Here is a 21,856-nt window from a genome sequence, read left to right as displayed (position 1 = left end):
GCAATGAGGACTGGCTCCCAGCCACCTCCACCTGGGGCTCATCCCTCCAGCAAGGGAGAATTACACTGTTGACTCAGTGAAAGCAGAAGCAAGTTCCTGAGAGAAAGCACTTCCAATTTTTACTCCTAGAGTGCAACCTCTCTGGGTTTATTTGTAGCCAATATTCTGATAAGGTCATTTCCTTCTCAGTGAAGTGATATCGACTTTGGCCATTTTCAATTGTTCTTTCACTGCTAATAGCTATGGCACTTGGCTGTGAACTTGACTCAAAATCATAAGAATGGGTTTGTCTTTCATAAGGGAGAATCATGCCTTCTTTTCTTGCCTCTTAGAGCATGAACAGCTCAACACTGTCTTTCATTCAGTTCCATGCTCACCAATGTTGCTTTGGGTTTAATGTCACATAAGAGTGATGTGTAAGAATAGATCTCCAGTAATTAGTGTCTCACATCTTCTTTCAGTAATCTCTTTCATTGACTGACCAATCCATCAGATAGCTTCTTCCTAAATCCCCACAATACAAACTGAGCTGCCTTGCCTCCCCAAGGGAACCATGAATATGACCTGCTCACTGCTGCTTTCCAAACAAAGTTCTGCCTGTTGAAAGTCTGGCATCAGTTGCTGCCCTTCTTATTATCCTCTTTTCCACAGTTAGTCTTGAGTGTTAAGCACAGGGTAGAGGAGCTCCTGCAAGTCCTGGATTGGAATTTTCTCTGACCGTAGACGCTTTCCAGGGATAGGCCTGATTTCTGTTGGTAGAACTCATCGAGCCCTTGCAGTAGGATTGAAGTGTGCACCTATCATCAGCTGTAGTTCAGGGGTATAATCCAAAAAACCTAGTGGAGGCAGTTACACTAACAGATTGGATATTGAAACCTGTGTATTGACTTGCTCCTCTTACATTTCATAGGGATCCTCTTTTTTCCTCTCTCTGGCAAAAAAACTTTACATTTAGTAATTTATCTATGAGTGACAATAATCAACATATTGGTTTTGGTATGTAAGAGTGCATGGTACCAGATTTTGATCTCAGTTAAGAACACTGGAAGTGCTACTAAGATGAAACCTTCCCTTATACAGGCTACAGCATATTTAGCCTAAGCCATCAAAATGTAAACATCTACATAGTTGTTTTGTGTATGGGCAAAAGTTTACAGACATGGAGTGACACAGGCTCCAAAAGGCAATGCAACCCGTTGCCTTAAGATGAGTCAAATTACAGAGATCCAGTCCCCTCACACATAATTGTGAAGAGATCCTACATGACCAGCTTAGGCTTAGATACCTATCTTTAAGGTTTAAGTTAGATGAAGTGAATCCTACTCTTTATTTTGTCAAAAACCATGGAATTCAGACACAAAACTGATCAGAGGTCCAAAGTTTTGATCACAGCGAAGTATTTGGATAAAAGAAATTGGTACATCTTACTCACAGTATATCATCTCAAATTGTTCTGATATCTGTTGGGAAAGCCAGAGTACGGGTCTGAAATACTTCTAATTTTTGACTTTCACAGATGCCAGTGCTCAGTAAAAGCTAGGAAGAGCCAAGCAAAACTCTTAAGATGAAGATAAATATCTCCTGGGGCTGAGGCAAATGAACTATTTTTAACGTAAAAGGATAGTATGCCAAGAGAATAATATAGTTGCAACTACTTCCATGTTGTCAGGCCTGGAGCTCTTCCGAGATGTGTCTTCTGTGAAGAAAGACTATTTTCTGAATAAATCCAGGGACAAAAGCAAAATGCATAGGGTTCCAAGGGAATCATCGGTTTAAAGGCTATGAGCCCTCTAATACATGACACCTCTCACCAATTGTTACAGGCTCAGGCCAGCTAAATAACATGGCTGGGAATAATGTAAAAGGGTTTTATTTACTTTAGCGATTTGAAGCTTCCTGTGGAAATAGCTTCCAGGTTTCCTGATGGAAGATTTTGTTTATCTTTGCCAAGCACCATCAGGAATCTCAAAATAAAATGCGCTTAGTGACATTGGGAAACCAGGGAGATAAGGCAGAGCTGTTCCTGTTTCACCCTCTGTAATTGCAAACACACCCATAGGCCTGCTGTGTGCCAGCAAAACAGCCCAAAATATAGGGAAAGGGGCAGGCTGGAGGAAAGGGGGCTACCACAGTTAAATTGGCATAGAGGTGTTGTTCCAGAGACTGTTTCTGTTTCAGCAAGCAGGAGATCTTTCAGAAATCATCATTCTTCATCACTTTTATATAAGGCTCACAGCTACTTTTGTACTCTTGAGCAAAGGTTTCTTTTTAGAAATAAGTCGGTGTGACAATACCTCAAAAATGCCCTTCATCTGACAGAGGCCATAGGAAAGGAAAGCTACTCCATAACCCATGGACTTAATGTCCTACACCCTCAGGCAGAGTGTATAAAATCATACCACTCTCCAACCATACAGAAACACATATACAAGTTTCACTTCAAGCCCAGAAATAATGAAATTTACAGTAACTTAAGAAAGGGCTTGTTCTTACTGGGTCCTCTTTGCTATACCTTCTTGCATGTCTGTTCTTCCTTGAAGGGGTGGAACATGCCACCACCAAAATAGGGTTGCTGGGACAACCTCTGCTTTCCTACCACCTTCCCAATGGTTTCTTATAGAAAAGAGACTCCTTACACCACTACAGCCGCATGTGCATTTTCTCATCCCCAGGACAAGGCCTACAGGATATTACCTCCAAAGAAAGAGATTATGCCTGTTCAGGACAGGCTTTGTCTCATCTGCTCTTTGGAGTCCTTTCTGGCAACTCCCCTTCCTACAAGGGATTGCCTTCTCCTGCTTATACATGTCTCTTGCTTTTAGATGCTTACTTTTATATAGTTCAGGCTTGCTTCATATGGTGCCAGCAGACACAACAACATAAGACAAACTATCCCCAAGCTGTCACACAAGACCTGAAGTATTGGATTTGGACTCATCAGAAGGAAATACTTTGTAGTGTCCTGTTTGCATCCACCAGCTTTTACGGCTCTCCATTTTTTATTCCCTCAGTGTGTTTTTCAGCAAATCTGTTTCATTGACATGAAAAACAGGCTGTTATCCAGTCACAGCAGTTTGGTCTCAGCCTGATGGAGGAGTATTATGATTACACTACAGAGCCCAACTGATGCACTACGTGTGCAAATCAGAATGAGCTTTACTTGATTTCTGAAAGGACAAAACAGCAGGATTGTTTAAACTGCCTTCAATCAATGCAATTGAGCATCAGCGGATGATCAGGACTTTCCATGTAATGCAACTGAAACGCTCAGCTCCGGGAACAAAAAGGACAAACACATTTCACCACCCCACATAGAAGATTTGCCACCAGTCAATATATTATAAATTTCCAAGCCATAATAAAGCTGCCATTTCTCTTTCTGAACGCCAGCCAATAAAAGAGTCTTCAAAGGAAAGTCATAATATGCAGTATGTTCTCATGCAAGGTTTGGTATCAAGAAGAAGGGTTTCCTTCTATCCATGGTCAAGATGGTCAAGATCTAAGAATTGGAGATCTAAGCAGGGAAACTAACTCCTTCATGTCACTGCTCTGAAATATCTGAAGCAACCATCAAAACTTTGAAAGGGAGATTTGGATGCAGTGAATGGGGTCTATCAAAATGCAGCTTCATTCGGTTTCAGGATCTTCCCAGCAGCATTTTGGAGACCGATGAGTAAGAGCTAGAAAAGGCCAAATTTGTCATCTTGCACATTAAAAGGGCAACAGCCTCAGTAAGTGACTCGCAGTGACTGCTCAAAGTTACATGTGAAGTCCTCACATAAAGATGAGAATACAGCACCATTAGCATGTTAATTTATGGAGAATTATACATTGTTGTTTAGCTTTCTGTCCAAACAGACACAGTATAAGGATAAGGGGGGAAAGCAGAACTGATTTGAGAGCAGGGACAGCAGTCATATTCAAGGTGTCAATTCCTGTCACATCCATTAATAGAACATGCAGATATTCTTCTCATTTCTGTATTTTAACAGACAACCTGCCTAGGTGTCACTTATCTGTTTATACTTCTCATTCTTATTACCAAATTTCTGTATTTACAGATAATTGGCACTTTCTAATTGTGGAAGTGTGTTATGATATGAAACTTCAACAGCTGTAGACACCCATGAGCAAGGTCTGCAGGGAAGAAACTGTACAAGCAGCACACAGTGGGTACCACAAGAAGAAATGATTAGTGCTTGTAGTGGGTGACTCTGTTAAGGGGCACTGAGGCACCCATCTGCTGCCTGACATGGAGGCACATGAGGTGTGCTGCCTTTGGAACCTAAGGTCCAAGATGTTAGAGAGTGCTGTCAAGAGCACAGACTACCATCCCCTGCTACTTTTTCATGTGGGCATGAATGAAACCACAAGCTGGAACCTGGGCAGAATCAAGGAAGACTGCAAAGCCCTGTGGGTGCAAGCAAAAAGTATTGGTGCCTGAGTTATCTTTTTCCTGTTTACCAGTGAGAGGAAAGGGTGCAGCCAGAAATAGATGTGCAATGTAAATCAACTCTGGCTTTGTGGCTGGTGTCATCACAAGGATTTTGGCTTTTATGACATTAGGACATCCTTCAGTGACTATAGCTTGTTAGGGAAGGATAGGATTCACCTGTCTAAAAGAAGCAAGGGAATCTTTGGTAGCAGGCTGTCCAAATTCATGAGGTAGGCTTTAAACTGAAGAACTCAGGAAGTAGGGTCCCAAGTGGCAATGGTCATGTCATGAAGGCTAGTACTAAGACAAAGGTTTTAGATTATAAAAGAGCAAACTTCAACTCGCTCAGAGCTCAGATGTGAAGGATGTTGTGGGGAGCTTCCACGGAGGATAAAGGAGCTAGAGAGTGCTGGGAGTTTTTAAAGAATGCTCTCCTTGGGGCACAAAACCAGTTTAAAGGGAAGGGAAACAGACGAAGCAAGAGACACCCCTTGGCTTAATTGTGAGCTTCTGAGTCGTGTACCAGAGATAAAAAGCAGACAAATACCAGTTGAGAACTAAAAGAGCATTGTCAGGGTGTGCAGAGATGCAGTTAGAAAAGCAAAAGCTGAGCTTGAATGGAAATTGTCCAGAGACGTCAAAAACTACAAGAAAGGGTTCTTCAGGTAGGGAAACAAAAAGCAGGAACAGAGGGAAAATACTGGCCCACTGTTAAATGGGAGAACTGAATTAGTCACCAGCAATACTGAAAAGGCAGAGGTTCTCAACACTTTCTGTCTGTACCAGCACTGTTGGGCCCTGGGGACAAAACTCCAGGTTGATGCAAACAAAGACCCACCGTCAGTGAAGGAAGAGTTGGTATATAAAGAGTAAAATTCTCACCAGTGGGAACCATCAGCCACTGGAATAATTTCCCCAGGGAAATGGTGGATTTCCCAACATTGGACAGTAAGATACAGTTGGACGGGGTGCTGGGACATCTTGTCTAGACTGTGCTTTTGCCAAGAAAGGTTGGAGCAGATGATCTCTGAGGTCCCTTCCAACCTGGTGTTCTATGATTCTATTACAGAGGGTCAGAATATTTCAAAAATACAAATTTTGGTCCACAAAATCCAGAGGGAGGACATTTTTCCATAAAGTTGTCTTCCTTTGTTAAGTGTACCTAGTGAGTGTGTGTCTACTTTATTTTGACCTCAGAGTGTTAGCAGAATGAGTTAGACGAAAATCACTCATCAGAATGATAAACAAAAGATGACAACAAAAAACATGAGAAAGCAAAAATTAAAAGGGATACATTAAAATTACTTCTTCATTTCACCCTCAAGATTATGATTTTGGGATTAAAATATCCACTTTTTTAACCTTTTTGTCTTTTCTCATACTTCTGAATGAATCACATTTCTTTAATGACCTACCATGAAAGTTCTCATCATCCTAAGTGCTCTACGTACCACCACTTTGTAAACAAAACCAGAATAAAATCTTCTGCCAGAAAACAAATTCCTTGTAATAGCACGTGCAGACATTATGCTGCTAAATCATGCAGTAGTTATTCTCAAAACCTCATTGTTTTGGGTTTTCTTTCCTAGTAATTCCTGAATTCAAACATTTAACAACTTGTTTCTGAGAACATCTAAACACATCTTGCAATGGAAAAATAGCTGGAAGCATGCTCATATGTGCAGCTAAAGCAAGTATTCTCAGTGCCATGGCCCAAATGACATCCAAGTCTGTCTTTCTCAGAAAAGGAAACAGAACTCTGTAATTTTCACCCTGCCACTTTTCTACATACAAGTTGCCATAGTCCTTGGGAGCTGTGAGGGGCTGCCCAGTTACCCCAGGCACTCATCCTCTAGCACCAGGCTGCCTGCAGACACTGGCGCTGCTCTGGACACTATACTGTGAGACCTCCTGGTTGACAGCAGTATCAGACTGTAGACACCATCAATGTCACACATGATACTGGCTTACTGGCATATGAGAATACAGTAAAATTTCATGTATAGAGTGACTGCAGAGACTAGGTGATTTAAACGGAGGAATTACAGGTTGCTATATTTGTGAGCAATATGTGTCATGCTGGATACTTGATGGAGGGATGAGTACAGACCAGCTGCTGTGACAAACCTTTCTAGGATCACCCAAAAGCATGATATGAATTTACAGGTGTGTTCATTACAATTTTCAAACTGTGGCATATGAAAAAGCCACAAGAGCCTAACAGTTACAATCCCAGGACCCGGAAACATGTTTGGCTTTAGTGGGGACTGGGTCTTACCTGTTACAATAAAGCTGACATTTCTTTCTGATTTTCCCACTTTATTGGATGCCACACAGCTGTAGATTCCAGAAGATTTGGTTTCAGCTACAATGAGAGTGCTAGCAGTCTGTGAAAGAAAGAAGAGATTTAGCTCTCACTGGCTCAGGAATTCAGTTAAATCTTCCTTTCTCTTTTTCTTAAGTCACCCTCGACAGTCCCATGATTCACTCTCTCCATATGCTCAGTGATGGCACCACTGGGGCTATTTAAAGGACATGTCACCATATACAGTTTTGGACACTGTAGAAGAATAACAGGAAACAAGTTCCTTGGGTAACCCTTATATTATCAGAGCCATCATAACCAAAAATCCTTGAATGTGTCTTTCAGATTGATTTATCTCTTGTTGCTGATGCAGTGATAAGCTACAAAACATGGAGCGTGACAAAATGTGGTATACCCAAGGAGATAAACAGACTGTAGGAGAGCCAGACTACAAAGGGAATAGGTGAAGCATGTCTCAGGCACTTGGAAAATGCTGGGAAAAGAAGAATCTCTGTTTGGCATTATCAATCTGATTTCTCTTTCATTTTCTCATATACATGTAGGGTGACAAAAGACAGGAGCAGAAAAGATGTTTACTCATCCTTTTTCAGACTATTTCCTCTTCTTGGACTTACCATTTCTATTATTAAATAATAATATGTCCATTTTCTTTACATTGTATTCTATCACCAACTTAAGAGGTTCAGCACACTAAATATTTTCACAAAGCCATATGACTTGCAAGCTAACACCTCGGAAGCCCAGGGACCAACATCACCTGGTGTGCCTTTATTAAAATAAAAACCATTGTAATAATAGGAATTATACCTTCATGGTGATGGAACATCATGGTCTAATTACTTGGCATCAAGTGAAAAAAAAAAGTTGTGCAAAAAAACCTGAGGTGTCATTCTGATATGGAGTGGAGATATGGGACATGCATGTGGAGCTCAGCAGTGAGATGTGCTTTCAGGTAAAGCCAATAGCTTAATTTTCTGTCTTTCTATCTCCATTCTACTTCTCCTGTAAAACATGCTTTGGCTGGAGTTACAGACAGAGCTGGGACAGTGACGAAAGGAAACTTTGTGACCGCAGAATCCTGTTGTTTGGAATGACTTGTATTTTAAAAAACCTTCAAAATCATTTTTGTGCAATTGATACATTCTTTTAAGTCTGCCTGATTGCTGGATTCCAGAGACAAGAACAAGAGGGTGAGTCAGTAATAAATAAGAAACAGTTATCTACATTTCTACATAAACACTGGTTCAACATTTGCACTGCTTCTGTGTCTCCTACTCAGACTTTATGGCTGTCCCCAGACTCCTTGTTGAGCCCCTAGATAATATAGATCTTCTGGTTTCTCTGAACATTCTTTAGTAGAAAGAGTCTATTACTTTTCCTATTACATGAGCAAACACAGTGGAGTCAGGACATTTGATTTTGGCTTATTTGTTTTAGAAAACCTCCCTGTGGCAAATTCAAGACTACAAGTGATGCTAACTGCACCTATACCCTGTTAAGGTGTCTCAATGGTTGGCTACTTCTCTGCTAACAAGCTGCATCTCATTTCTAGCTAGAATTTTCCTAGCCTGCCTTTTTGGCTCTTCTGTGAGATGAAAGAGGCTCTGTAATACCAGATAGATAATTACAGCCCTTAAAAATAATCATTCTGCTTTGCTAACTTTAGTAGGTTGACTTCTACAAATTCTTAATTATAAAGCATGGGTCCAGCCCTGTCTATATTTTATCATTCCCTTTGAATTCCTTCCAGTTTTTAAACATAATTTTGTAAAGTGTGGACATAGGGCCCAGAACCAAGATTCCTGCAGCCATTTTATCAACACTAACTCAGAATAGAAGGAAGGCCCAAAACATCTGCGAGAGGGCTAATGTGGGTGGTTAAACACTACTTCTGCCATCCCAGACTTTCCACTACAAAATCAGCCTTTTTTTGTGTCTCATAGCTGCTTTGCCCAGGAAGTAATAGTGGCCTAAAATGCACAGTGAAGGACAATGAAACTCTTACTCTCTGACTTCAGGATACCTCTGTTTGTTCTACTATACTCAGAACCAGAGCATTACTAAGACTGAAAAATACAAGTCAATTATTCCTCCACAATTATTCCAATGGTTTAAAAGGTTTTGGTAGTATCAAAATGTAATTGTCATTATCAGGTATTAGTTTTTAATGAAAAATTGTGCATCCTGTCTGAGTTTTACAGCTCCAGCCCTGTTTAGGTTTAAACTCCTTGCCCTTTGCCCTATCACTACAGTGTCTGATGAAGAGTCCCTCGCCAGCATCCCTATAGGCCGCCTTTGGATACTGGAAGGCTGCTATGAGGTCTCCACGCAGCCTTCTCTTCTCCAGGCTGAACAGCCCCAACTTCCTCAGCCTGTCTTCATACAGGAGGTGCTCCAGCCCCTGATCATCCTCGTGGCCCTTCTCTGGACTTGTTCCAACAGTTCCATGTCCTTTTGATGTTGAGGACACCAGAACTGCACACAATACTCCAGGTGAGGTCTCATGAGAGCAGAGTAGAGAGGTAGGATCACCTCCTTCGACCTGCTGGTCATGCTCCTTTTGATGCAGCCCAGGATACAGCCGGCTCATGTTCATTTTCTCATCTACCAACACCTCCAAGTCCTTCTCCACAAGGCTGCCCTGAATCTCTTCTCTGCCCAACCTGTAGCTGGGCCTGGGATTGCCGGACCCAGGAGCAGGACCTTGCACTTTACATTGTTGAACTTCATGAGGTTGGCATTGGTCCACAGCTCAAGCATGTTTACTTACACTAAAGCAGCATGAATGCAGTTACTGACCAGAGTGCTTACAGCTTATTACTTTTTTGTTTTGGTTATTAAATAGCTCTACAGAACACTCCTCAGCACTAAAATTCAGTGATTTAAACATAGTTTTTTCCCAGTGTTGTTTAGGTTTTGACCAACTCACACTGTCCCAACTACTCCTTAAGCATGAGCCAAGGATCATTTCTAACAGGCAACTTCCATGCAACCAACATCTTTGGAAGGCAAGGGAGATAAATGTTATGAACACAGGCCTTAGTGCCAGAGAGAAGTCATTGGTAGATTTAATTAACTAAGGCAGAGAAAGCCATAGAGTCTAGGAAAAAGCAAGACAGGCTTTGCAACAGAACAGAATATTTTACAGACAGAATGTCTCTGCGTAAATCTTGTAGTTTATAAGTTAGTCATAAGGATGACATCTCTTTAAATAGTTTGTGAGCCCTCCAGTGGTACACTCTGTGTTCTGCATTGTGGATGCCATCCAAAACCCACCAGAGAAGCAGCGTGTGCAAAACCAAGCCTGGTGTGTTGTTGTATATTAAACAGTTATGGCTGTTTAAGATCAGTCAGTGCTGCACCATTTCTCTATACAGCTATTGCTGAAAAAGGAGGAAAAAAAAAAAAAATCTTGCAGCCTTGTATTGTCTGGCCCTGGATTTGCAAGAGCATTATATACAGAAAGTCTCCATCCAGTTATCATGATCAGTAGAACAGGGCAAATCCTGTCTGGCATGTTTGGCATCTTGAGCATCATCTGTTAGCAAAACCCATTTACCACCAAAGTTTTGATCTTTTATTTCTCCTTTCTTCACTCATCATCTCAGCTGAAGCACTACACTACAGGCTCATCTCAAAGCCAGGGGCTAGGGAAGTAAATCCCATACTGCTGCTGCTTCTGCCAGCAAATAAAAGAGGCATAAAGCAGAAATCATGAGAAGTGGAAAAGGGACTAACAGATTTTTTCATGGTGGAAAAGTATGAGGAAAAGACTGGGAGGAAAACAATGCAAAGCAAGCAATGGGTGTGATTATGGTGTGTGGAGGTAGGCTGGTCTTTTCCCTGGAGGGTCTGCTTAAATTTCCCTTGTCTCAAAGTAGCTTAGATAGAGGATCCCCACTGCTCCAGCTGATGCCAGAGAAGCAAGAGGAGTTTTCAGAAAATGGTTGACAACTTGATTCTTGCCTGACTCCTTGAAGGCCTCTGCAGACACTGGTGTAAACATGCTCCTTTCAGAGGTTGCTATCCTGACTTCTTGAAATATGCTGTACATTTAAAAAACAAAACACTGTCCTTTCAATGTTGAGCAGGTCAGCGCAAGTCTGCCAAAAGTTGTGGTGTCCCTCCTAGTTATGCTTTTAAGATGTGTTTGTTAAAAAACCAAACCAAACCAAACAAAAACTAAACAAACAAAATCCAAAATAAACACAAAAAAAACCCAAACCAACCAAACAAACAAAAAAACCCAAACAAAACCCACAAAATCAACCCAGAATGAAATAAAGATTTGCTCTCCTCACCTTCTTGGATTTTTCTTTGGCTGAAGGAATATGTTTAGGAAGACCCATACAGAAATATTGGCAGCATACCATTGGGTTGGTTCTGCTGACTCATGAGGAAATCACGCTACAGACAGTTATGCCATAGCATCCCCTGCCCTCCTCCCAAGGCCATTGGTAGAGTGAGACAGCGCTCGATTCCTGCACTGAAGGAGGGCATTGCTTTCAGGAGTCACAGCTCGGCAGAGGCAGATGCCAAGTTCTGCTGGTTTTAATCTCACCAAGGTCTTGGCCCAGTGAGCACCTCCCAGGGATCTGCTCAGAAGTGTTGACAGTGATTCTAGTAGCACTTATGAAGGCCCCAGGAGAAGTATAATGTGCTGAAGAGAGACAAGCTACACTCCCACTGCTATCTTTAGCCTGGCTTCCTAGGAAGATCACACTGTCTGTCCATCTGACGGCCAGCCCATCTATCTGTCTGCCACTACCCTGTCCTCTCCCACGTGCTCAGTAGTTTTTGAACCCATTGCCCAATTTCAACCAAAATTGACAGATGATTCAAAGCTCGTAAGACCTTATGCGTTCATGAAAACCATCTGTTGGGTAGAGGAGAAGGATCAAAATGAGTGTTATGGTAGTGAGCTCAACAGCTTCCTCTTCTGCTTTGGGTTCCAGATGGCAAATCAGCACATATGTACTGGCCAGACAGCTGGCATGTGTAGGGACTGAGAACAGACATAACGCACGCTTCTTCGTCTCATTGGTAACAAGGGGACTTGAAAAAGAGCTAGGGGTCTAGGGACTGGCATAAAAGATGCAGGAGAGACAGACCCATCTTATTTTGCATAGTCAAACATTTTAATGAACACTGGTCATGCCAAGAATAATATTCATCAGTATTAGCCCTGAGTTATATACATAGCAGTTAGCTTTAGCTGTGAACACTGAGAAGTGATGGGTTTTAGCAGCTGAATGACAGGAGAGTGTCTGTGACCTGTTTACACGGTAAGTCTAAGAATAGTGCAGTTTGTAGGAAGTCACTGAAATGTCCAGCAAACTCAGAATGAAAACTTTGGGTGGGGAAATCAAATAATTTCAAGAGTTGTCTTATGATTAAGTATTATGGCTTATGTTACAAAGTTCTTCCATTATACCACTCAAGTTTCTCAGTGTCTCTTTAGAGAGGCTTCAACAGAAACATCACTAAAACACTGTTGTCAGTTTCTCTGTCACCAGAAGAATAAAGTAGCACAGGCTTCCTGCATTACTTTAACCATACAGAAACTGGGTTTAAGATTTTTCTAACTGTAAAAATACACTTGTAGCTACCTTGATAATCACAGACAAACAAACAATCAATCAACCTAACGCAGAGAAAAGCCAAACTGGAGGCACTTAGATGTTGCATATACAGGAAACTGGCACAATATCTTTAATCAAGGTGAAAACAGCTACCTTGACTGCTGGAAGAAACCTTCTGACCATTCCTTGTTCATCTCTTCCCTTGATTACAATAATCTCATCCTGTGGTCACCCTCATTTCTCCTTTCATGCTAACCCAAATGTGCAACTTTTTGAGTTTCTTCATCCATTTCCTACTGCTTTGTCTCCTACATCTTTGTTGTTTCCATTGAGCTTTGAGATTGTTTTTACCATGCTTGCTATGCTCGGATGTGGAAGTGGGGTAGACACTCTGTTTAGATAGCAGGACTCCATTGATGTGGAAGTGCCTCAGTTCATAGCTTTTTGCAGCAGCAGAACTGCTCACAGTAGCAGTCCATCAGAACCAGACATTTGTGATGACATGCTGCATTCAATGAGCTCAGTGCTATTAACAGTCTTACAATATCCCAGCAGATGAGGAAGGTTTTGTCTGAACTGTGTCCCTTTCAGTTTGCTCTGGGAGACCAAGAATGACTCTTGGACCGCAAAAAGTGAAAGGCCTATAGACTTCCATGGGAAAAAAAGTAAATCCTGGATGCTCTAGAGTGGCTGTGTGTGCACAAATCATGCAACTCACATCCTGGCCAGGAACCTGAGCATTTTTTGCTTACAATAGCAATCCAGCTGTGCTTGAAAAGCTATGGAAGAGCAGCAGAAACTAAGAAACCTTAGAAAGGCTATGAAACAGCTGAGCAAAGAGATTGCTTCACTAACCTCCCCTTCCCTGTAGGGACCAGGAGGAATAAAATAATGCAATGTAGACCTTTCTTAGTTGAACTAAACAGCATGAAGACAAGAAATACCAAGGAAAACCACTAAGTTTTACTGCAAAACTTTCCATGTAACACATGCAGAGACCATTCCTTGGTTCATTTCTGGGCACATTTTTTAAAATGGACTGCTTGCCAAAGATTTCAAACAAAACTTGCAGTTCTGCTGCAAGGACCCATTATTAGCATCTTTGCTGTTGACTGCAAGTTGCTTTGACATTTCAGCCACTCCTCTTCTGCTGTCTCCAACATGCATAGCACACAAGGAGAATGAGAGCTCCTGCACCCTGTGAGCAGGTAGGACTTTGCGCATAGCATGGCTAGATGCATTCTTGAAAATAACTGGTTCTTATAATATTTAGCTCATCATTCCCCCCTTGGAACAGAACACACTTTCCTGCGCCTGAAATTATTTCCCTTTCCTACCTCAAATGCCTCCTTATGTCCCACTTTTCATGTGCTTTCCTATGATAGCCTCCTCTAGGAAGCTGATTGCTCCCATCATTGTCTGCATCTTTAAGCATGTAGAGGTGGCCAGCTGTGGTACCTTCCAAATAATGCAACAGCAGGAGGAGAAAATGCAGTCCCAGGCCTGATTCTTGGCTGCACACAAGTCCTATTTATTCTGTGGTGTGTGAAAGGGCCCTAACATGAGAATAATTGCAGCTTATGCTCATTTTCATATGCAGGAGACTAGAGGTTGTAAGGGATTGAGACCAGTGCTCTTAGAAATATAAAAAGCATTCCAGTGTCCTTAGAAATGACAAGCCTTGAATAAGGTAGGCTTTAAAATACATAATCCCTCCAGCCATTACTACCACAAACCAAACCAGCCTGTGAAAAAAAGATGTTGTGGCAGTGGTATGGTATTGTGCATCTTCACCTGAGCTCCTATGTAGCTTACCACCACAACAAATCAGTCTTATGTCTCACCCAGGTAAGTACAGTTGATGTAGTGCATTCTTTAGTAAAAAATATTGATTTTAAGGTTTTAACTGATGGACAATCCTCTACAGGCCTTGGCAAGTTAATCTCTCCCACATTAGACACCAATAGACTACAGGCCTACTCATCTTTCAGAAGTGCCTGCATCTCCCCATGGCCCATAAAGGGATGCTTGACTTGGACTAGACAGTTAACATTTAGATGGTTAATAACACTGGAATGAATCTCACCTTGCTCTCTCTGACTGAGATGTCTTTTAAACTTTGTTTCTCTAATCTGATTCATTTGGCCCTTTAAATTTTTTATTGCAAGAAAAGACCTGGTCATCTAATAATCTAGGACCACATCTGCGAATAAACTCTCTAATGAGAGTAAATTGTTTAATTCTCATAGGAAAAACAACAGGAAATTGTGCAATGTCACAAATGAAGCAAAGATGGCCTGGAACCATGCCTCTCGGCTTCTGAGGTGCCCCAAGATACTACAAACCAACTCTAAGAAAGCAGATATGGTGAATGCCACTGATTGATACACTCTTTTGGCATGTCTCTTACCTTACTATGACTGCTTGCAGGAGTAAGTACATCTCAGCAGATAAATACCAAGTATGAATGTTATTTGCATATATGCAGCTCTTCAAATCTAAACAACATAAGAACACTGGCTTCTTCACTATTACCTCAATAGCATTTTGCAGTGTTTTTTCAACACATGCTGTCACACAGAAAGTTTGTCTGCTCCTAAGATCATACCTTATTTTTGCCCTCTATTACAGCTGTCCTCTCAGTGATGCTCTGGATCCTGTTTCCTATATTGCTGCCAGGTTTCAGGATGAAAGATCCTTCAGTATGAGAGCAAAAGCCATGCCTGAAGACAGTAAAAATGGAAATTTCATTGATTTGGTGATTGAGAGAAATGTTCAACACATAAGACAAAACAATTCTTCTGGAAACAGTGATCAGTGAGGGAAACTACAGGTGTGGTGTTGACCAGAAAAGTATACTTCTCATTAAATCCTGCAGTTTGTAGCCTGATAATTGTATCCACTTCCACTGCTCCTCCTTGAATATTACCTCTCACCATTTAACCAACTGTGGACTGGGAGGTCAGAATTTACAGTCGGAGTCTAATTACAAGACTGTGAGAGACCAACATCCCACTTCCAGTGCTCCAGAGCCATTGTCATTGTTGAAGCGTGGCTTCAAACATGAGTTCATACTATTTTCAGCCTTAAATTCAAGACAAGTTATATTTGTTTTGAGATCCATTCTATAATGGATGCTGTTTCACTATGTGCAGGTTGTTTCTGTTATCATGAAAAATGATGCAAGTTCTCATTTCTGTGTGTTTTCTTTACTTCAGTTTACAAAAATGTCAAAATATCCATACTGAGGGTCAGTGATTACAAGGCACAGTATAAATAACTATAATCCTCAAATTAGGAAAACAAAGTTAAACAAAACTATACGTAATTGTCAAAGATATTTAAATGTTCATTCAATCTGGGGGAGGGGAGGAATCAACATCATGTTAATGAATGCAAATCTCAGGGAAAAAAAAATGTTTTTGCCTTATGCAACAAATTGGCTTGTAATCAGAACATTCAGGTGTGGTCATTGTAGAGCTAATTTGTTTCTCAAAGCCTAATGTGGTACACACATGGAAATAAACACATTGGAATGCTTCTTAAATGCTGTCTGTCCTTATTCCTGTTTGAGGATATCTAGTTTTGCTTTTCATCCAAAATTTAGTTGTTGCTTGTTCAATTCCAGCTTCAGCGGTAGAGCTTAACCCTTCATCAGGGTCAGGCTCTTTCAAATATGACACAGTCCTTTGATCTTCCATGGATTTGAAAGATAACAACTGTAGTATCTGTAATCAAATAGTTCTGACATGTATATCAGTTGTTTGGAGAAATGACCTTTAAAGCCCCGTGACTGGATAACAGCATGTGATGCAATCCCAACCAAATAATGAGGTTCATTTCCCTTCAGCTAACTGTGCAATTTGCTTAAACTTTGTGTTGTTTATAATATCAATGGTACAATAACTTTACATGCTTGTTTTTAATTACGTAACTTTGCATCACACTGGTTAGTGTCTTAGCAGACATTACAGTTTAAAGAAATTATGATATGTAAACTAACTTGGGCAGTGATCAGATACATGATTGTCTGCCCAAATTTCTTAATGTGCACTGTGAGGCTCAGTGAGCTGAAAAAGCCAAAACCAGGAGCAAGTCATTGTCATTCAGGCATGGAAAGAGGATAGGGAGCAATAGCATGGCAAGAAAGCCCTATCTGCACAAACATTTCTTCCAGACTCTTGGTTTAAAATCCAGCTTCTGAGATATGATTTTTGAAGCCATGGTAGATGACAGACATCTGTGTTAAGATAGTTGATGCATTCAGATTGTAAAAGAAAGTGGTTAAAAATTAGTCAGAAAGGTAGATGCTATTTACTTTGCGCATTTAATTCTTTAAGAAGTCTGGTTCTGTAGCAAGACAAGAACACAGAAAACATGATAAAGTTGGTAAGCTGATAACATTTCCATGCCATAGTAGATATCAGAACTTATTTCATGATGCCCATACAGGCACAAAGGCAGTATCAAAGGCACATCCCTGTCACTGGATATTTGGGCAATCTCTGTACAGGAAGACAGAAACCCCAAACCTCATTTCACCCATACAAAAAAGAAATTTTAATTTTTTTTCCTTTCCCCACAGAATGAATTTATGTTTCTTTGTTACAATGCTGAAAAATTTTGTTTTTTACTACAAAATACCTTACAGAGACACATATTTTGGTATAGGGCAGAAAGAAGGACATTTTCTCAATAATGTATATTAAGAAATTGCTTGTGCAACTCTGACAGGCAATTTCCCTTCTTGCAGCTCTGGAGCCTGCAGGCTTAGTTATTATTATGCTTGTCCTCATAATTCCTTGAACAAAACTGTATATATTTAGGTTGCAATGTCTTAAGGATAAGGACAGTGTTATGTCTTTGTTGATGCTTAGCACAATAAGATGCTGATTACTCATTAATACCATAACACAAACCACCAACATAATTACAATAACATCATGATAACAAGAAAAACACATGGAAAACTCTAGTGAAATATTAGCCCTGGAGGCACATACATGAACCCTACTGATTTCACATACTATACTATCTCCAAGCTGCCAATTACAATGTTAATGCAATTACAGTAGAAAATCAAATACCCTTAATAGCTGTTGTCCATGGTTTTAATGAAAAAGGAGCCACAATCAAGCTGAGAGTACATTATCCAACAGCTCACAGTAAACAGTTGGAGATGTGAGCACAGTCGTATGCCCCACTTTGACTCCACAGCCTGCTGGATCAGCAAACGTTTACAGATCAGTTGCAACACGACTGCCTGGCAAACCCTAGGACAAGACTCAGACTCATCCCTTTAGATGCAGAACCAGATGCTTTCTCTCCTTAGATGCCAAATGCTCTGTCTTTAACCTCAAACACACTAAGAGAGCTTAGGACAAGCATACAAGCCACCTCCAGTCTCCTGAGCTGGTTGTGAGGTTAGTACTCAGTCACCCTGCCTCTTGCTGCTGCCAGTGGTGCCACCTGAAGCCACTGTTTAAGACAGCAGCATCAGGTAGAGGTGGGGAGGGAACAAATGGGACTAATTAGGAGTTCTATCTCCTAACCTGACCTCAGCTTCTAACAACAGGCATTTTATAACAGAAAAAGGCTCTCCTGAACTTAGAAGCAGTCACCAAACCAAATGTTTGTGTTAACTACAGATACTTGGAAAGAAAGAGAGAAAAATGAAAATATAAAAATTTACTCTGGCTGGGACCAAAATACAAATCATCTTCCCGTTAATCCAATTGATGTTTCGTTGCTTGTGTCCTCAGATAACATCAGCTATGTATTTTTCTGCTTTGTAAAGAAGTTGCAAGTTACTCCAACTACCTCCTCAGGACCCTATTCGTAGCAAGAACTGCCTGTGTTTGCAGGGAAATCCCATGGAATAACTGAATCTTACTCCAGGTATCTCCAGAGCATCTGAATTCCTGAAATGTTTTGTTGTGGGATGAGCCTTATTACTTTCCATCTTCAGGAAAGCTTACAGCAGGGTTACTGCCAGGTTAATGAAAAAGCACACAGTGTGCACAGAGGTTGATAAACAATCTGCCAGCACATTTCTAAGCACTTCTTACATGTTTCCCCACAGATTCGTTTACTTCCCTACTTCGAGGGTGTAACTGTGCAAGTGGAGAGACCCTATATAATAGATGATAATGGACAGGGGATGTAGAAATGTGTGCTTCTATGCCTTATGCAACCGCAGAGCAAAGTGATCAGGCTCTGCTGTCTTAGTGAAGCACTGGGAGGAGCAGAATAACCAGGTTTCTCCCCCTCAAGTAGTTTTTCCATGTGCCTGCATCCGTGCTCGCATGCACGCTTGCCTGTGTGCGCGCGCACACACACCCGCACGCACAGGCATGCTTCGTCCTTTGTGTCCAGAGCCTGAGAAACAGGGTATTTCTTTGTAAAAACAGAAGCTGTTAATTCTCCTGTGGGTTTCCAGGGCGGAAGTGGGGGTGAGGGCAGCTCTGCGGGTACTGGGGCAAGCTGGCAGCATGCACTGCCTGCCCTGCCCTGCTGCCTGCAGCGCAGGGCAAGCTCCGCCAGCAGACCTGCTTTGCCACCCTCAGCTTTGGGAATTTACACTTCTTTGGAAGGCTGGGGAGTGGTTTATGCAACCAGAATAAGTTCAGCTTTATAAGAGGTCTGTGATGTGAGGAGCTGGCACCAGCAGCGGCCCTAAAGAAGTGGCCTGGGGGGAGGGGAACCAGCCCACTTCTCAAGAATACATCAAGCCCTTGAGGAAGCAGAGTGTGCCATGTTTGAAGATGCAAAGATAATCATAGTGCTGGGAACCGTCTTGTGTAGCAGAGGAAGCCAAACAACAAGAGGAAAGCAGCATATGCTCCTGATTTCGCACAGGAAACTAGCAGCACCTCCTGCCAAAGTGAGATAAGAAAACTCCCATGGCCTATTCTGGACAAGGCTGTGGTTATCAACCTTAGCTTCACACTGTCCTCACTCTGCTCCGCAGCCCGCTCCCTTTCCTAATGAGTTTCAGAGCCCTCACCTCTATTAGCATACAGCATGCCAAGCACAATAGTGTGGTGTATTTATAACTATAGATGTGAAAAAGTTTCCAGGGTAAGAGTGTACTTCATGTCATCTTGATGCATTTCACTGAAATTAAACTACAGACCAGCTCCAAGCTAAACTCCTGCCTATGAAACTACTGTTTTGTTGTCACCCCAGTGATTTACAGTGGAACATACTAGCTGAGGTAAGGGGTTTGTCTAATTATTCACAGGATGTATTTGACCCTCAGTGTGACAGGAGTAAGTGAAAGCCCTAGACCCAGCTTGTCCAGACACATCTTCTTCCCCATCCTGGACACATTCTGCAGTTTAAGTAGCACAGTGACAAATATGAATGGAAGACCCTTGATCCCTATATCAGTTGGAAAAATACTCATCTTCTGTCTCCTCATCTTCCCAGCTCCTCCCTCCCAAACCCTCTTATGTGACGCCAGGTGCCATTGCAATCTTTCCCTCATGTAACATTCCATTCAATTCTCTAAGCATTCCTCTTGGCAAAGCCACTGGCAACTTCAATCACACTGTTGTTTACTGAGGTAGTATTTGGCAATTACACCAGTACTAGGAGCAAAAGGAAGCCATCCTGTCACCGATGGTGACCATTTTAAAGCATAATTAATGGCAGGCACAATATTTTTCTTAGCATCTACCCTTTTTTTAGGGCAGCAGTCAATTCCTAGCAGCATCAGGGCAATGTTATTATAAACTCAAGTTGAGCTGACTCACATCTTTCAAGAGGCAATGGTGACGACACTAACTTTAAGACAGGAACTCTGGAAATTCCTGGAATTGTAAAGAATATATAGGAACTGTTTTCCACTTGGAAGTTATCAAAAGAATCAGAATGATATGGGCTTTGCCTGCTCTACCACTTGGCATCCAGCACCCTGCGATTGATAGCAAGGGGCTTGTTTAGCCATGTGTCCTGGGGTATATTGAGTTGATTTGAGGCAGGAAACAGAGAGGGAAAATAGTAGCAGGGACATGTACAGGTTGTGAAACATGCTTCATGGGGGTGGAGAGGGAGAACATGTGCGAACCCTCCGCCAATGTGCTCCACAGCTTTGGCTGTGGATGTGATTCTACTATTCTAAGGAGCTATGGTCCAAGTGTTCCTGCTATAGATCAAAAATAATCAATATTGGGGATACTGCATTCAGTGGAAAAGCTGCAGCCCCCTGGGATTTCATCCCAAACACCTTCACTGATATGCAGGTTAGTAGGGCTAGGAGGATACCTACAAATAGTAGGAGCTGAATGCATTTTACTTTGTATATTGTAGTTTATATATTTATATTTATTTAGGAGCTTAGCAAGGAATGCTAAACAAGAAATCCTAGTGAAAGCAGTGCAGATTCCTCCTTTGCACATCTCATTTGCCTCTCTCCTCTCACTGGCACTGGTCCCTACTGCAGTGTCAACACTTGCCCACCAAGAGGAGATAAGATGGCACCTGCCCATCTAACTTCAGATACTCTCATGAGTCTTGGAGAGCAGCAACTCTTCATTGCCACTCCTTAGCCCTTGTCCCCACTGCGGGATCAGCTTATGACCAAGGACACTATTAGCCATGTTGAGAAGTTACTCACTGATGACCTTCAGGGTGGCTGGAGGATTTCTCAGTGGCCTCTTGGCATTAGGTTGGGTTGGGGTCCTGGCACACTGCTCACTTGCCAGTATGACGATTGAGTTGTCTTCTGTTTTGTAGGATGCTCTGTGTCCCCATTGAGAGGGATACTTAGAGGGAAAGCTCATTCTCTGGAGGAGATCCCTAATGTCGTGAATGATCCATCCTCCTGATGAGCATCTTTGAAAACTGTAGGGTATATGGCATTCATAGTTTTGCTGCATACTGCATTGGCTTTATGGGAAATGTTTGAAGCTGCACACTGCCTTTCTTCCTGTTATCTACAAGTAACCAGATAAATGGGTAGTGTTTCCCCTACACACTCATCCTTTCCAAACACTATGGCCTACCCCAAACTATTCCAGTATGCTACTACAGAAAGTTGATTTATCTGAAGCATCTCAAAAGAAGCAGTGTGATCAACAGCAGTCTTACCTAATCACCTTTCAACCCTTCATCATCCCACGCTCACATTTCTACAGGGAAAAAGCCTACTTCTACACCTGCACACCAGCTATTTACAACAAAATGCAAATGCCTGAGGCCGACGGTCATGAAAACACACATTTTGCTTCCAACATCTTTCCCAGTACTTGATAGCTCTGGCCACTAGGGAACATAAGAACATTTGAAAGTAATTTTTAAGGTGTTTGCACATCCTGAGGTGACTTGACTTTTTCACAACTTGAGTTTCTTATCAGATAATTATATTTTGCTTCTTGACCTTCAATTTCCAGCTTCACACTGCTTACTACTCTTCATGGATGCGGAATACTATATACTTTAGCCAATCCTTCCTTCCTTCTTTTCTGCTTCCTTTCCCTCCTTTGCTAGACTGCCATCACTCTCATCTCC

At 41.7% G+C, this 21,856-nt stretch overlaps 1 protein-coding gene across 2 annotated transcripts in view; it reads right to left on the bottom strand.

Annotated features, from left to right (window-relative positions):
* The window catches only part of FLT1 (fms related receptor tyrosine kinase 1), a 110,377-nt gene that overhangs the window by 44,414 nt on the left and 44,107 nt on the right, over window positions 1–21,856 (bottom strand). For both annotated transcript variants that reach the window (XR_009744163.1, XM_061457573.1), the window contains exons 11-12: window positions 14,952–15,066; window positions 6,714–6,822 (exon numbers count right to left, since the gene is read on the bottom strand). Coding sequence is in view for 1 of the 2 variants with exons in the window: in XM_061457573.1 (XP_061313557.1) it covers window positions 6,714–6,822; window positions 14,952–15,066 (224 nt within the window). In the remaining variant the exon portion in view is untranslated. The remainder of the gene's footprint in view (window positions 1–6,713; window positions 6,823–14,951; window positions 15,067–21,856) is intronic.

The sequence above is a fragment of the Pezoporus flaviventris genome, unplaced genomic scaffold (assembly GCF_033815535.1).
Source record: "Pezoporus flaviventris isolate CSIRO_AGI_PZ_B2104156 unplaced genomic scaffold, CSIRO_AGI_Pfla_v1 ptg000025l, whole genome shotgun sequence".
In the NCBI taxonomy this organism is placed as follows: domain Eukaryota; kingdom Metazoa; phylum Chordata; class Aves; order Psittaciformes; family Psittacidae; genus Pezoporus; species Pezoporus flaviventris.
This window is presented reverse-complemented; position numbering and strand designations above follow the sequence as displayed.